Source organism: Megalobrama amblycephala, unplaced genomic scaffold, assembly GCF_018812025.1.
Source record: "Megalobrama amblycephala isolate DHTTF-2021 unplaced genomic scaffold, ASM1881202v1 scaffold385, whole genome shotgun sequence".
Lineage (NCBI taxonomy): Eukaryota > Metazoa > Chordata > Actinopteri > Cypriniformes > Xenocyprididae > Megalobrama > Megalobrama amblycephala.
This window is the reverse complement of record NW_025953353.1, coordinates 121,762-138,813: the sequence shown is the minus strand read 5'-3', so window position 1 is coordinate 138,813 and position 17,052 is coordinate 121,762. Positions and strand designations below refer to the sequence as shown.

At 45.9% G+C, this 17,052-nt stretch overlaps 1 pseudogene and 2 gene segments (V, D, J or C); all 3 read left to right on the top strand.

The window, feature by feature from the left end:
* Window positions 1–453: 453 nt before the first annotated feature.
* Window positions 454–962, top strand: LOC125261264. The segment is given in 2 exon segments: window positions 454–539; window positions 640–962. Coding segments are annotated over 2 exon segments (363 nt in total).
* An 8,050-nt stretch (window positions 963–9,012) lies between these two features.
* On the top strand, window positions 9,013–9,745 carry LOC125261263. The segment is given in 2 exon segments: window positions 9,013–9,217; window positions 9,324–9,745. Coding segments are annotated over 2 exon segments (462 nt in total).
* A 6,054-nt stretch (window positions 9,746–15,799) lies between these two features.
* Window positions 15,800–16,759, top strand: LOC125261285 (annotated as a pseudogene).
* The last annotated feature ends 293 nt before the right edge of the window (window positions 16,760–17,052 follow it).

Genomic DNA, 17,052 nt, shown 5'->3' with positions numbered 1-17,052 from the left:
ATCTATGTTGTATTCTGAATAAAATATTGAAATTTGAAACTTCCACATCATTGCATTCTGTTTTTATTCACAATTTGTACAGTGTCCCAACTTTTTTGGAATCGGGTTTGTACAATCATTTAATGGTAAAAGTCTCTTTTTTTTTTTTTAAAGCTTCTTCTAATAATATAGCCAATAACTATGTCAAATGATCTTCTAGCATTAGTTTAGTTCATCAAATAAAACAAATGCGGTCAGTGCCTGAATCAACATATTTGAAGAAACTGATAAAACAAACATCAGAACATTGAAAAGTATTAAAAGTACATCCAGAATCCTTAAGGAGGAGGAGACGTTCAGTATTGAGGAACTGTGGTTCAGTCAGACTCCTCCTCAGAGCCCCTCCCACTGCAGTCATTTATCTATTCAATTGTTTTTTTTTTAATCATTTATCACTTAAAGAAAGATACACAGCTAACCTTGAGTCATTATCAAAACCTGTTTAAACTGAGGAATCAACATGGACAGATATCTACTAGTGATTGCCATTACAGTTTCAGGTGGATATAATTTACACTTTTAAAATCTCCTGGTGTTTTTGGCAAGAGAAAATGGCTGATGATTTAATGTTCTGTTGTGATTTCTCAAATTGTATTGCAGGTGCATTTGCTGATAGCATTGGTCCAGTTGACAAGGACACTAATATGATCATTAGAGAAGGAGAGTCTGTGACACTGAGATGCTCATATGATGCTAGCAGCAATAATATTTTGCTTTACTGGTACAGACAGTATCCAAACAGAGAACCAGAATATTTACTGTATAAAGGTGCTCGAGCATACAGCTCTGATACATTTTCTGATATACCAGACAATCGGTTTCAGTCGAAAACATCCCAGTCATCCACTGAACTCATTATTAAAGCAGCAGCTCTGTCAGATTCAGCTCTCTATTATTGTGCTCTAAGAGTATTAGCCCAGTGATACAAAATGTCTGAGTAGCTTTACAAAAACTCACACACACTATTACTGCTTTGAACAACAGCAATCTCATCAGTATCAAACCACGAACATCTCTTTTATAAACCACAGAGACTATAAATGAGAGGATTTGGAACACCTGTTGAACATCAAAAAGGCGTTCAGTATCTACAGTATACGTTTACCTACAGTATATATAACATTGTTTATGTTTTATGCTGAATTAATGGTTACACATTTTAATTGTAAATTATGGAAGAATAAAACTGATCATGAAAAAACAAGAACAGACATAAAAAAAATAAAAATAAATAAATAAATAATGAAAGTGTCAAATTATATAGATTTCTGCTTCCAATAGCATTCTGGAATAACTTCTGTTTTAACTACATGGCCTATCATTGACCTTTACATTTTATTATTTATTTATACAAAACAATGAAAAGTGTAATGTTCATATTATTATCTGACTGTATTAAATTCAGACCAATGTGCTGGAAATATTCCCCTGGAAACCAATCATTTTAGTATTACCAATCACTATCAGTATTAATATGCAATGTATTACCAATATATATATATATATATATATATATATATATATATATATATATATATATACAAATATATAAATATATAATGTCAAAGTAGGGACACGTTTATGGTGAGAAAATGGCATTTCAACCTTTTGCAATACCTAAAATAAACCAGTAGAGGGTGATATGCACAGTATATTTATATTGTTAACCATGTTCATCTGACAGTGAACTGAGATCCTCCTCACTATCAGAAACAAACCAATGCTCTGAATAACAGACTTCTCTCTCAGACCGACTGAATCAAACTGCTTGGATATCACTCTATCAAACAATGCAACTATGGCTGGAAGTTTTAATATTTGCTTCATTTATTCTTGGTATGTATACTTTTACATGTAAAATGTAAGTTATTTTTTAATTGAATAATGCCATTTGTAACATTAATCTCATATATTTCCAGAATGCAGACCAGAAGATAGAGTTGATCAGCCAGATAAACATGTAACTAAACCTGAAGGAGGATCAGTCACATTACAGTGCAAATATACTGCATCTACAACATCACCAGACCTCTTCTGGTACATCCAGAGAGAAAACGACATTCCTAAATACATTCTGAGGAAAAACAAATATGGAGGAGATCAGGATACTGAGTTTGAGAAGAGATTTTACTCTGAAGTGTCATCAGAATCAGTTCCTCTGATGATCAAGGACCTGTGTGTGTCTGACTCTGCTGTGTATTACTGTGCTCTGAGGCCCACTGTGACTCAAACACACTCAACACTCAGACAGAAACCTTCATCAGTGTTGATCCCCATTCTGACACATTCATTCATTTTTACTTCATTCTTTGTCACACATGTATATTTACAAAAGCTTAATTTTTATCATTGCATTGATCATTTCAATTCACAAATATAATTAATATTAAAATAGAATTAATAGCAAGCAGATCAAAAGCGATGCATGTATTGGCAGAAAAGGGGGCGGGTCTTATCACAGTCCACACCCACATTATTAATATAAAGCAAATCAGTTCACAAAAGGGCATTCATTTACCTATGATTTATGTACACTATTAATTATGGTATAATTTATCATTCAAATCAACATAGGACAATTGTCAATACTTTTAAAAACAGTTCAGATCTGAAATATCAACATGGAGAGGTATTTATTGATCCTCATAATTATATCAGGTAAATCACACTTTTATCAATTCTTAAACACAAGTTAAAGCAGTGTATCATATCTGTATGAGTACAGAGTATATTTTACATCAGTTATATGTGTGTGTGTTTTTATGTCTCCTTTTTAGTTTCATTGAAAGGATTGTATTTGTGAAGTGTCTTATATTACTTCCAGGTGTGTTTTCTGACAGCATTGGACCAAAAGATGAAGACATGAATATAACCAGGAGAGAAGGAGAGTCTGTGACACTGAGATGCTCTTATGATTCAAGCAGCAATAATATTAGACTTTACTGGTACAGACAGTATCCTAATAGTGAACCAAAATATTTACTGTATAAAGGTGCTCGATCATACAGCAGTCTTGATAATATTCCAGACCGTCGGTTTCAGTCGACAACATCCCAATCATCCACTGAACTCATTATTAACAGTGTGACTCTGTCAGATTCAGCTCTCTATTATTGTGCTCTAAGAGTTGGAGCCCAGTGATACAAAGTGCCTGAGAGGCTTTACAAAAACTCACACACATTATTCTTGCTTTGAAAGTCAGTAATCAAATGTGTATAATACCACATGTACCACAGAGACTGTAAATAACAGAATGTGGAGACACCTGCCAGAGCAGAGAGGGGTGATATGATCATGAACTACAACAAGTTGCTATACATGTGTTTTACAGTTAATAAATTTGACATATTTTAAAAAATTTGAAACCTTTACTTTTGTTGTAAATTTAAATTATAATCAGGCAAAAAAATCTTAATCTATAGATATGCAAAACTAACACTGTTATCTGACTTCTCATGTGAACTAAAATATATTCAATAAGAAAGGGGAATCGTAAACTAGAAGCTGTTTCAAATGAATTTAATATGAACTGTAAGGAAGAACAATGATTGTTTATTAAAAATCGGAAGATAATTTGTCTTGTAGATTATTCTAAGGGTATAAGAATAGATTGCATAAAAAAGTCAACATCATAACAAGGTTGATAAGTATTGATTACATTTACAGTAATTCACATCAATTAAATTGATATACACTTCTCCTCTGTATATTTACATTATGAATAAAAAGGGATAGAGGATTGGCTGTGATGTCACTGACCACACCCACACTATTCATAAACAGCAGAGCCCCTCCCACTGCAGAATAAATCCATGCATCATCTACATTATTGATTTAATGTGTCAAAAGTTTATAGCTGAGCATTTGACATTTAAAAACTGTAATAAAATCATCATGAACTACAATGAACAACATTATGATCATGCAGTCATTATTACATTGATTACATGATTTATTTTAATTGAATAATTTCAGTATCATTTTAATCATCCAATAGTGTTTCTTGATTAAAAGGCTGTGCACAGTAAAGCGTCTCGGGTTATGAGTGTAACCCCTGTTCCCTGAGTAAGGGAACGAGACGCTACGTCGAATGACGTGATGGGAACCCTCTGTATTTTGTGTTCGTGAAGCACCTCTGTATCCAACCAATGAAGAGACGTGACGTCAGAGGCGGGTGACGTCACGGATCAGGAAGCTATAAAGCACACCTGAACACAAAGCACGCCAGCTTCTGTAAAATGTCTGAAGCAAGCGCACCAGGTATGCAGGAGATACGGCCACGTGACGTAGCGTCTCGTTCCCTTACTCAGGGAACAGGGGTTACACTCGTAACCCGAGACGTTCCCTTTCGTGGGAACTATCGACGCTACGTCGAATGACGTGATGGGAACGCAATCCCAACTACGCCGTGTCTCCGAGTGCCTGGCTGCTATCTTGTAGGACCCTGGCCCCCGGAGTGATATTAAGATTAAGATTATAAAATCTGATGAAGGTGTGCTGGGATGACCATCCAGCCGCACCACAAATGTCGTCCATGGAGACTCCAGATAAGAGAGCTCTGGACGCGGCCATACCTCTCGTGGAATGAGCGCGCACCACTAAGGGACACGGACATCCCACTGTCTCATATGCAAGTGAGATGGCCTCGACCACCCACTTGCTCATCCGCTGTTTAGATGCTGGGCCCCCCTCTTAGGGGACCCGTAACATACAAACAATTGTTCTGTTTTCCTCCACAGGGCAGCTCTGTGGACATAAGCATCTAATGCTCTTACAGGGCAAAGCAGATTCTTCCTTTCCTGATCCAAACTCGCAAAAGGAGGCGGGCAGAAAGCCTCCAGTACGATGGGACCTGGGACCCTCGTTGGAACCTTTGGAACATAGCCAGGCCTGGTATGCAAAAAGGCTTTCACCATACCTGGCGCAAACTCAAAGCAAGATGGAGCGACTGACAGCGCTTGTAAATCACCGATTCTCTTCAGGGAAGAGACAGCCAGAAGAAAGATGGTTTTGAGTGTCAAGAACTTATCTGACACCTCCTCTATCGGCTCGAAGGGAGCCTCAGCCAGCCCTTGGAGCACAATAGCGAGGGTCCAGGTCGGGGTCTTCGTGCGCACCACAGGTCTCAACCTGAGTGCACCACGGAGGAAGCGTACTACTAGGGGTCTCGACCCATCGAGGAGCCCCCTACAGGGATATGATGAGCCGAAATAGCGGCCACATATACTTTCAGCGTGGAAGGGGTTAAACCTTCCGAGAACTTTTCCTGAAGGAACTGAAGCACGTCAGAGACAGAAGAATGGACCGGGTCCAAATTATGCTGTTCACACCACATAGAGAACAGTTTCCATTTATATAAGTACAACTTCCTCGTGGAGCTCTGGAGTGAAGGATGGTCTCCACAACCTCGGTTGAGAGACCAGTTCCTATGAGCCTTGCCCCCTCAGGGGCCAGGCCCACAGTTTCCACATTTCTGGGCGGGGATGGAGAATCGTGCCGCCCGCTTGAGACAGGAGATCCTGCCTGAGAGGAAGCTCTAAGGGAGAGCCGTGAAGTAGAGACATTATGTCCGAAAACCATACTCTGGTCGGCCAGTAAGGGGCCACCAATATTAGGTCGACCTTCTCCTGGCGAACCTTCTCCAGAACTCCCGGGAGCATTGAGACTGGGGGAACGCATACAGACGCAGCCTCGGCCACGTCTGTAGCATGGCATCCAGCCCTAGAGGTGCTGGCTGCTGAAGTGAATACCACAGAGGGCACTGAGCTGACTCCTCTGTGGCAAATAGATCGTCTTGAGCTCGACCGAAAGTTTTCCATATCAACTCCACCACCTCGGTGTGGAGTTTCCATTCCCCCGGTCTCGCGCCCTGCCTCGACAGGGCGTCCGCTCCCACATTCAACCGCCCGGGGATATAAGCTGCTCTCCAGAGGAGGATGCGACTGGCCAACCTGCAAACCTGAGGAACTTCCTGTGTGAAGGATGGATGGATACATGAAAGTATGCGTCTTTCAGATCTATCGCTACAAACCAGTCCTCGGACCTGATCTGAGGGATGATCTGTCTGAGTGTAAGCATTTTGAACTTCAACTTCCTTACTGATCGATTTAACACACGTAAATCTATGATCGGACGCAACCCTCCATCCTTCTTCGGAACAATGAAGTAGCGGCTGTAAAAGCCCGACATTTTGCTGGGAGGGAAACCCTTTCTATAGCCCCTTTTTGCAAAAGCGTCGTTACTTCTTGCTCCATCACCAGAGACTGCTCTGGGGTTACCACCGTAGGAAGCACCCCATTGAACTTGGGCGGTCGTGAACCGAACTGAATTCTGTAGCCCTGTTCTACCATGAGCAGCACCCACTTCGAAACATTCGGGAGAGTTTTCCACTCTTCCAAATATTCTACTAAGGGAACCAGTCTCTCGAGACTGGTCTCTGGTGTTTTTTGAGCACTTGGCTCGTCCATCTGACGCGGCGCACCGGCAGACAGGCGAATCACGTGCTGGCCGACCCTCCTCGGAGGATCGGCGGAGACCGCTGTGCCCTGACGCACGCTGGGTGGCAGGGTTGACAGGACGGTCCCCTGAGGGCACCGGGAGGGACCCGATATCCGAATCCCCCGGAGGGGGCTGCCCTCGAGAGATCCTGCACTATAAAGGTCAGGACCTCTTCTTTGAAGCCTTCCGGGAGATAATGACGGTCCTCAGATCCGTCCTACCTCCGGAAGGCTTCGCCTGTGCCGCCCGCCCCGGCCCCCCAGATCTTTGTGGGGGAGCACGGGAGGCGACACTGGCTTTTTGTTGCACCCTGTGTGCTGAGGAGCTGGCTGTCGGCCGAGGCTGCTCCCGCCCAGCACCCTCGGGGGATGAGAGCGGCGGGGAATAATTTAAGAGAATGCCGCTGTCTGCTTTCGTGTCTCCTGAAACCTGTCGACGACTGCGTCGCCGAACAGGCCATCAGGAGACAGCGGCGCGTCCATGAGAACATTTTTATCTCTCTCCTTGATGTCTGAGAGGTTGAGCCAGAGATGCCTCTCCGTGGCCACCAGGGCTGCCATAGAGCGGCCGATGGATTTGGCCATCTCCTTGGTGGCCCGGAGAGCTAAATCTGTTGCCTTTCTGAGCTCATGAATAGCCTCAAAGGACGCTTCCCCAGTGTCATCAATTTCCCCCAGCAGGTCGGCTTGGTATGCCTGTAAGATAGACATAGTGTGAAGGCATGCCGCCGCCTGACCTGCCGCCGAATAAGCCTTGCCCACCAAGCTGGAAGTTGTCTTTAGGGGCTTGGTGGGCAGCGTCGGGGTCTTAAGGGACGATGTGGACTCGGGTGAGAGATGGCTCGCGAGCGTCTCCTCGACCCGAGGCATCGCCCCATAGCCGTGACGTTTCAGCCCAACTATATTGCTATATAGTGATGTCTGCAGGCTGTATAGTCTGTATTGTACTGGCCGCTTCCACGACCTCGACACCTCGGTGTGGAGGTCGGGAAAAAACGGCAGACCCCGGCGCTGAGGTAGTGACCGCGCGGGAAGAAACCTTTCATCAAGCTTACTTTTTGGTTTATTTTCAGCTTTCTCCGCGGGCCAGTCGATTTTTAACTTTTCTACTGCCCTGGTCACTACCTCTAATAGCTCCTCATAAGCAGGGGATGAGGATGGCGGTTCCTCATCGACGCTCTCCACATCAACCTCCTCGGAGGAAGATATGTTAAGCATCGGTGCCTCTCTTCGGGGGGAAGAAACCGCTACGCGTGCTTCCGCCACCAAAGGAGAGACACTGGGTCTAGCAGGTAAGGGAAGCGATAGGGCAGCGCCCGTCTCTTCCCCCTATGCTAGATCCATCTGTGAACCCCACGAGTGCAGCCTTCGCTGTGCCTCGGCAGCAGCGGGACCAGACCCGTGGGGAACACTCGCCTCGGCGCCCTCCTCAAAGAGCGCCCGGCGAGATCGCAGCACTCTGAGGGTGAGCTGATCGCAGTGTACACAGACAGCTCCCTCGAGAGCCGCCTGTGCATGCTCAACCCCCAGGCATTTCACACACATGTCATGTGAATCTCCTGTCACTATGTAGCGTGGACAAGGAGGAGTACACTTTTTAAACTGTTGCTGCTTTTCCGCCATAATGCTTTTTGTCTTATTTTTGTGCTTGAAACTCTTGTCCTCGGACGAAGAGATCACTGTGTGAATATATATATATATATATCAGACAGACAACAATAAATAAGACAGACAAGATACAGAGAGCGCTTGCTGAAGACAACAGAAGCTGGCGTGCTTTGTGTTCAGGTGTGCTTTATAGCTTCCTGATCCATGACGTCACCCGCCTCTGACGTCACGTCTTTTCATTGGTTGGATACAGAGGTGCTTCACGAACACAAAAGACAGAAGGTTCCCATCACGTCATCCGACGTAGCGCCGATAGTTCCCACGAAAGGGAACTTTAGCAATGTCCACTTTTGTCTTGCTTAGGGTCCAATTGTTTTTTATTGTTTCATTCCTGTTATTGTTTCTTTTTAGGGCGTATGACTTCATGAGCTATCATTGACAGACAAGAAATCCTCATGAATCCTCAAACCACTCCAAAATCATAAATTGCTTTTCTGGATTGACATAATGGACTGACCGCTGTGAACGCACAAAATGATGACAGAAAGCGCCTCAAAAGCTTTTGATTGGCTAAACCAGGGTGTGATTTGTAAAATAAAAAATACAGAGGGGGGATATTTGTAGTATGTTAGTGTAGTAATTTTGACAATGAAATTCAGTGTAATTCATATAATACAAATACAATAAATAAAAATAAAAATAATTATTTAAACAAACCTAAAACAAAAGTTGACTCTTGTGATGCTTGTACACTTTGAGGGTTCTTGCTGTTCTTAAATATTGGTTAAGATATTTTATTGCATAGTTCTAATAGATTACAAATTTTATTTAACATTTTATTTACTTTATTTTTAATACAGTAGTTTAACCAGTCCACTGAGAACAGAGGTTAAAGTGATTATGAAAGGATGATGATGTTTTAATGAGAGCAGCTTTCAGGGGCGGAGCTATAGGACACATCCTCTGCTGCAGTGAGTGTTTCTGTCTAACTAACAGTTCCTTCAACAGATGAACTAATCCATCATACTGCAAAATGGTGCTCTGTTTTTTGGTTTTGTTCTGTACTTTTGCAAGTAAGTATTCAATATTTTGTGTATACTTTTCATTAAATTTAACTGTATTTTTTCTTCTTGTTGGTTGACAATTTTGTTTAATATGGTTTAATCTTTATATCTACAGGTGTGAGTTTTGGGAATGTGATCACACCAGTTCGTACTCAGGTGTCTGGGATGGAGGGGAACAATATAACACTGTCCTGTAGCTACTCCTCAGCAGTTAGTCTGCAGTGGTATCGCCAATATCACGGTTCAGCTCCGGAATACCTTTTGATAATACTACATGGGACAGGAAAAGAGTCAGACAAGTCTGAAATTGTAAATCTAGATCCTCGATTTTCTGGAAAACTGAATGAAGAGAAAACCCATGTGTATCTGGAGATCTCCTCTGCTAAAGTGACAGACTCTGCTATGTACCACTGTGCTCTGGAGCCCACAGTGACAGGAAACACTGTAACTCTGTACAAAAACTTCATTTATTTAGTGGGGGAAGTTATTTATCATCCAGCATATTTCTGTAAACATTTGTTTGTGCTAGGAGTGTAAAAAAAAACAAAACAAAAAACAGTAACTTGCTAGGCCTATTGAAATTGTTTCTCATGCTTTGATATATAATTTAAGGTAGTTTTCTTTATAACCTGTAGAATTATATTTAAGAATATATTTAAAGTCTAAATAGTTAACAAAAAAATATTAAAATAATAAATAAATAAAAGTAACACTTTCCATTTAAAGTAAATGGAAAAAAATATGCTGTTCTGAGGTTCAACAGAAGGGGGCAACATAATCTCACAAGTGTAGTTCACCCAAAAATGAAAACGTACTCGGTTACTAACGTAACCTCGGTTCCCTGAGATATGGAACGAGTACTGCGTATGGGGGGAAAAGTCTCCCTTTTTCCCCGCCACTGAAGCCTTTTCAATAACGCAGTGTAACTGCACCGTCATTGGTTCACTCATAGACAAGTTGTTGAACCAATGGCGGCGCGGCTCAGCTGCGCGGCCTATGAGAAGAGAGCGCGCGCACATTCCCGCCAAAAGGGGCGGGGTAATGTGCTATATAAGCGGGCGAGTCGCCATAGGCCATCAGGCCATATCGACTGAAGCGACGACCTAAGCCGCAGCCTCGTGGCACGGCAAGTAACGCAGTACTCGTTCCATATCTCAGGGAACCGAGGTTACGTTAGTAACCGAGTACGTTCCCTTTCGATATTTCACTCGTACTGCGTATGGGGGAACGAATTCAACCGCGCCGTGCCACGGCTGGGGAACGACTGAACTTGAGCAGGCACCAGAAGGGGCCGAGGACAAGTGAAGGCCGAAGCCGTCGTACCCTGTTACACTACGGAGGAGAGAACTCCTGAGTTCGTGATGTGCAAAAAGCGGAATATTAAGGGACTGCAATTTTACACTGAAAGGACCCGAGCATGCAAGGTCGGAACGTCCAACTGGTAGAATCTGACGAAAGTGGACGGCGAGGACCAGCCGGCCGCCTCACAGATGTCTTTGATAGAGATTCCACAGGACCAGGCCCATGAAGAAGCCATGCCTCTAGTGGAATGGGCTCTAACTCCAATGGGGCATGTAGCGCCTGCAGAGGAGTAAGAAAGGGCTATGGCATCAACGATCCATCGTGATAGACGCTGTTTCGAGACCGGAGACCCTTTGGTGCGGCCACCAAAACAAACGAATAGCTGATCAGATTGCCGGAAGGGCTGTGATCGCTCGATGTAGATGCGCAAAGCCCTAACGGGGCATAGTGATTCTAGCCCTGGCTCGTCCGATGAACGGGGGAGCGCAGAGAGTGAGATCACTTGTGCTCTAAACGGCGTAGAGAGCACTTTGGGAACGTAGCCAACCCTTGGTTTGAGCACGACCGTGGAGTCGTTAGGCCCAAATTCAAGGCATGCAGGGCTCACAGAGAGTGCCTGCAGATCGCCAACGTGTTTAACCGATGCTAAAGCAAGTAGCAGAGCGGTTTTAAACGTTAAGGGCTTGAGGCCTGCTAGACTTAATGGCTCAAAAGGAGAACTTTTAAGAGCCCTGAGGACCAAAGAGAGGTCCCAGGGGGAACGGTGAGGGGACGAGGAGGATGCAATCGCCTAGAACCCCTCAGAAACGTAATAATCAAGTCGTTCCGCCCTACAGATTGTCCAGCAATGGGCGAGTGAAACGCCGCAATGGCTGCTACGTAAACCTTGAGCGTGGAAGGGGCTCGACCCGAGTCCAGTCGCTCTTGGAGGAAGGTTAGTATGGAAGATACTCCACATTCCTTCGGGTCTATGCTGCGTGTAGAACACCAGCTAGCAAAGACTGACCACTTCTGGGCGTAGAGGCGTCTCGTGGACGGAGCTCTTGCCTGTGAAATGGTATCCAGCACATTCCTGGGGAGGTTAGACGGCTCCCGTCGAGGATCCACAGATGTAGAGCCCAAAGCTCTGGCTGTGGGTGCCAGATTGTTCTGTTCGCCTGAGAGAGGAGATCCCGTCTCAGGGGAATTGGCCATGGGGCTTTTGTGGAAAGCCGAAACAGCTCCGAGGTCCAAATCTGGCTCCTCCAGAGTGGGGCCACCAACAGAACTTTGTGTCTGTCCTCTCTGATCCGTCTGACGACCTGAGGGATCAGGGCGATCGGAGGAAAGGCGTAAAGAAGGGTATTGGGCCAGATGTGGGCCAATGCGTCGTCCTTCTTGGAGAAATAAGTTGGGCAATGAGAGTTGTCTTCTGAGGCAAAGAGGTCCACCTCTGCTTTCCTGAAGAACTCCCATATGGTTTGAACAGTCTGGGGGTGGAGCATCCACCCGTCTGAGGGGATGTTGTTCCGAGACAGCATGTCTGCTCCCAGATTGCTTTTCCCAGGTATATGAGTCGCTTTGAGTGAGCGAACACTTGGGGAAGCCCATTCCAGAAGGCGTTTCGCCAGAGCGCATAAGCGGCTGGACGAAAGACCCCCCTGGCGATTTATATATGAGACCACTGTCATACTGTCCGATTGGACTAGGACGTGGCGATCCATCAGATGAGAATGGAAGGCTTGGAAGGCTCGTATCACTGCCAACAATTCGAGGCAGTTGATGTGAAGGTGGCTTTCCTCGTGTGTCCACGAGCCGAAAGCCGGGCTGCCTTCGCACAGGGCACCCCAACCTGAGTTGGATGCGTCTGTCGAGAGAACCGTCCTTCGTGTTACTGCCTGAAGGGGTACTCCTAGAGTGAACCAAGTAGGGTTCATCCATGGTTTCAGAGCCATCAAACAGGCCTGATTGACCTTGAGGCGAAGGCGCCCGTGACGCCAAGCGTAAGGAGGGACCCGGGTTTTCAGCCAGAACTGCAGGGGCCGCATGCGAAGCAGGCCGAGCTGGAGCACTGGGGAGGCAGAAGCCATGAGCCCTAGCAACCTCTGGAAGAGCTTCAGAGGGAGGTAGGCCTTGTTCTTGACGGAAGCCGCGAGCTGCTGAATAGCCAGAGCGCGCTCTGGTGAGACTACGGCCGTCATGCGGACCGAGTCGAACACTGCACCCAGGAACGAAATTCGTTGAGTGGGGAGTAGTGAGCTCTTGGCTAGGTTGACCCTGAGACCCAGGCACTGTAAGTGGCTGAGGAGCACGGATCTGTGGTGTTCTAGTTCTGAACGCGAGCTGGCCAGGATGAGCCAGTCGTCGAGGTAATTCAAAACTCATATTCCCATCTGTCTCAGAGGGGAAAGAGCCGCATTCATGCACATCGTGAAAGTGCGCGGGGCCAGGGAGAGCCCGAAGGGAAGGACCGTGTACTGATAAGCCACACCCTCGAATGCGAATCTCAAGAATCGCCTGCTCTCTGGAAAAGGGACTGTTTCTATAGCCCCTTTTCTGAGGAGAGTTACGACCTCGGCTCGGAGGACGTGAACGTCGTTGGAAGAGGAAATTTGCTCTTTTGTGAAATGTTTAAAAATAGGGTCGCCGTTAAAACGGCGGTTGGGGAGGGCGCAATACTTGTGGTCCCTGTGGCAGCAGGCTGTGTTATTCCCGCGCCCGGAGATGAACGAGGCGGAGGGGAATTTGCACGGAGGAGACATGGCGGGACATGCCCCAGTCCTCTTCCTTAACAGATCAGGATGACTTTGGAGTTGCCGGGTCCAGCGCAATCCTGGGCCGGGGTCCCTGGCGTCTCGGGAAGGGTGGGCGCTTAGAAGGGCGCGAGCGCTGGCGGTGCTCCTTGGGCGGCGCTGCTTGGGAAGCGGAGGGAGCGGGCTTCGTCTGCTGAGCCGGCGCAGGCCTGGGGAGGCTAGAAGCAGACGCAGAGCTCGAGCGCTTGGGTAGGGAGTGTCTCATGGCCTGAGACGACTTCTGTGCAGCCGTGAAGCGCTCCGTGAAACCCTCCACTGCTGGCCCAAAGAGTCCTGACGGGGAGACGGGAGCATCCAAGAAGGCCGTCTTGTCCTGATCTTTTATCTCCGTCAGGTTCAGCCACAGGTGGCGCTCCAGCACAACGAGGCTGGCCATGGATCTGCCAATGGCCTGGGCCGTGGCTTTCGTGGCCCGCAGGGCTAAATCTGTGGCGCTGCGGAGGTCCCGAAAAGCAGGTGCATCAGTGCCGGACTCGTCCAATGAGCGGAGGAGTTTGGCCTGGAATACTTGGAAGATGGCCATGGAGTGTAGTGCTGAAGCGGCTTGGCCCGCTGAGGCGTAGGCCCTTCCTGCCAGGGCGGAGGTCGTCCTGCAGGGCTTGGACGGGAGGGCTCTCTTCGTCTTCATCCAGGCGGCTCCTAGATGGCTCCTCTGGGGGGGCCCAATCGAGGTCGAGGTCTTCGACGGCCTTGGACAGGACACGGAAGAGCTCGGCGTCCATGCCCGTACCGTGGTCGATGGGCTCCAAGGAAGGCAGGGGGGCGGGGTCATCCGACTCGCCAACCTAGGCTTCTGGCTCAGAGGCTGCCATGGACACAGAGTCGAAGAGGGGCTCTTCGTCGGATCCGCCAAATGAGACGAGGTCGCTCGCATCTGCTGAGGGACGCTGGTCAGGCCGGGAGAACAAGACGGGGGATTGCTCTCTGCTGGGAGAGGGCGAGGCACTCGGGTGCTGAGCCGACGTGGGCTCGCCCATCTCCATGCGCTGAACCGCTCTGCCCCGCGGTCTCTTCCTCGCAGGAGAGGGGGACGGGAGGGCGCGAGCGGCGGGGTCTTCCTGTTTGAAGAAGGCGGCCCGTGAGCGCAGAGACGCGAGACTCATGGACTCGCAGTGCGAGCATGAGCCGCCAACGAGCACGTTATCCGCGTGAGACTTGCCCAGGCATCCGATGCACTCGTTGTGTCCGTCTTCTTCGTGCAGAGGGGCTCTGCACATACCACAAGAGTTGTGTGGCATTTAGAAATGCCGTGCGCCGTGAAAACGGCGATTGGGAGGCTCTAACGGCGAGGGCCGGTGCTCAAAGCGGTGAAAACCGCTGGAAAAATGCTCGAAAGCGGTTACTGTAACCGCGGGGAGGACGCAGAGAGGGCGCGCCGGATGGCGGCAGGAGACCCGCTGAGAAGCGGCCGGTCGCAGGAAGCGGGAGGCGGCGGCTCGTCGACAGCGCGAGGGCGGCAGTCGGCGAGGGCGCGGGCGCTGCAAGGATCCGGCGAGTCGGCTGGGTCCGCTGCAGGGCCTTTTCAACGGCGGCGAAGCGTCTTCTCAGGCGGCGAGCTTCTTTCCCGGCGAGCAGGCTTCGGCTAGGATCAGCGAAGAGAAGTTCAGTCGTCGCTGAAGGAGAAAGGACTGATGGCCTATGGCGACTCGCCCGCTTATATAGCACATTACCCCGCCCCTTTTGGCGGGAATGTGCGCGCGCTCTCTTCTCATAGGCCGCGCAGCTGAGCCGCGCCGCCATTGGTTCAACAACTTGTCTATGAGTGAACCAATGACGGTGCAGTTACACTGCGTTATTGAAAAGGCTTCAGTGGCGGGGAAAAAGGGAGACTTTTCCCCCCATACGCAGTACGAGTGAAATATCGAAAGGGAACTCAGTAATTTACTCACTCTAAAGTTGTTTCAAACCTAAATGGGAAAAAAAATACTATGGAAGTCAGTGGTGTCTATCAACTGTTTGATTACCAACATTCTTTAAAATATCTTCTTTTGTGTTCAGCAGAACAAAGAAACTGAGTAAATGATGACAATTTTAATTTTTGGGTGATCTATCCCTTTAAGTGATCTCTTTTTTATATTATATTGTATGAATTCCTAAAGATGAATGTGAAGTCTCATTAAAAACTGTAGAACTCACATGTATGAGCAAAATGATAATACAATATTGACAATGAGCTGCAAAATTAAAAACATAAATGGATTGCCAAAAAACAAAGAATTAAAACACTGTAAAAAAAAAAAAAAAAAAAATATATATATATATATATATATATATATATATATATATTCATGATTTGTTATCACAACATTTTTTCTTATTTCAAATAAACTTAGGTAATTGATGTGGTTCAGATAACATAATATTTTGAGTTTCTGTTGATTAAACCAGTCAGCTTCATTGTATTAACTCAATTTTTTAATTTCAATGAACTCAAAATTTTAAGGCAACCATGGTAACTTACTTTTTTAAGTTAAACAGTGTTAAGTTTTTACAGTGAAGATCTAAGCATACATATTTAAACATGCTCATGTAATCGTTTCTTGTGATTCAGATTCAGTGTCGTGAGGAAGAGGAGGAGTTCAGCACAGACTCTATACAGTTTACAGCTGGTAAAGATGAGCTTCACAACACTGTGGAGCAGCTGCGGTTCTTGCCAGTTTAGTGAAAGAACATGTTGATCTACATTGTGATACTGCTGTCATCAGCTGAAGGTATAATATTGTGTAAATGCATTTTATTGCAACAAAAAACTACATTTAATGGCACTTTAATCTGCAGGTTCCAGATCCACAGAAGTCATCACTCCAAAAAGCGTGAAAAAGAGTATTTGCACTTGAGGGTGACAATGTGACGCTCTCTTGTAACTACAGCATTTCTGTTCGTGGTGTTCACTGGTATCGCCAATACACAGGTTCACCACCACAGTTCCTCATACTGGAAGATTCAGGAGTAACTAGTCCAGCTGATCCACCCGTTCCAAGAATAACAATCAATCACAGAAAAGAGCAAAGTCTTGTGGATCTGATCATCTCCTCTGCTGCAGTATCAGACTCTGCTCTGTATTACTGTGCTCTGGAGCCCACAGTCACAGGAAACACAAGAACACTGTACAAAAAACAGTTTCATATGCTTATTAAATCTTGAAATGTACATACAAACCACAGCTGGACTCAACAACACAAAAGTCAAAAAAGACACAACAGTTACTGATACTAGTGGAATTGTCAAGTAACATAATGTAAATTATAAACTGGCTTTACTGGTACACTGCAAATCATGATTTTCTTTATATACTTTGAATAAGGTTTATTTTTATCACCCCATTGGCAGGTATTTTTTCTTGTTTTAAACTTAAACTCACTGAATTTTGATAAATTATTCAGAAAACTAGACTTTTTGTTGACAAGTTGTTTTGTTTCTTGAGTAAATGTTTCTTGATTTAATAATTTTAAGATATGTGTACTGGAAACAAGACTAAAAAGCCCAACATGGACTTGTTCACTTTTTACCCAAACACAAGGGTCAGAGACAGTGCGTGTGACGCAAATTTCGTCATCAGAAGAGTACACACGTACTGTACATGCAGCGCCAGATTTCTGAAACTGTGTCACAGATTGCACATGCACGTTAGGTTATGCACAAGGTAGTCGAAGAAAAAATCCATAAACAGAACAGACTTGAACGCATAGAAGCTACAGCGATGATGGAGGCCTACATAGATGAGAGATTGTGTGAAGAGGTTAGAAAGTA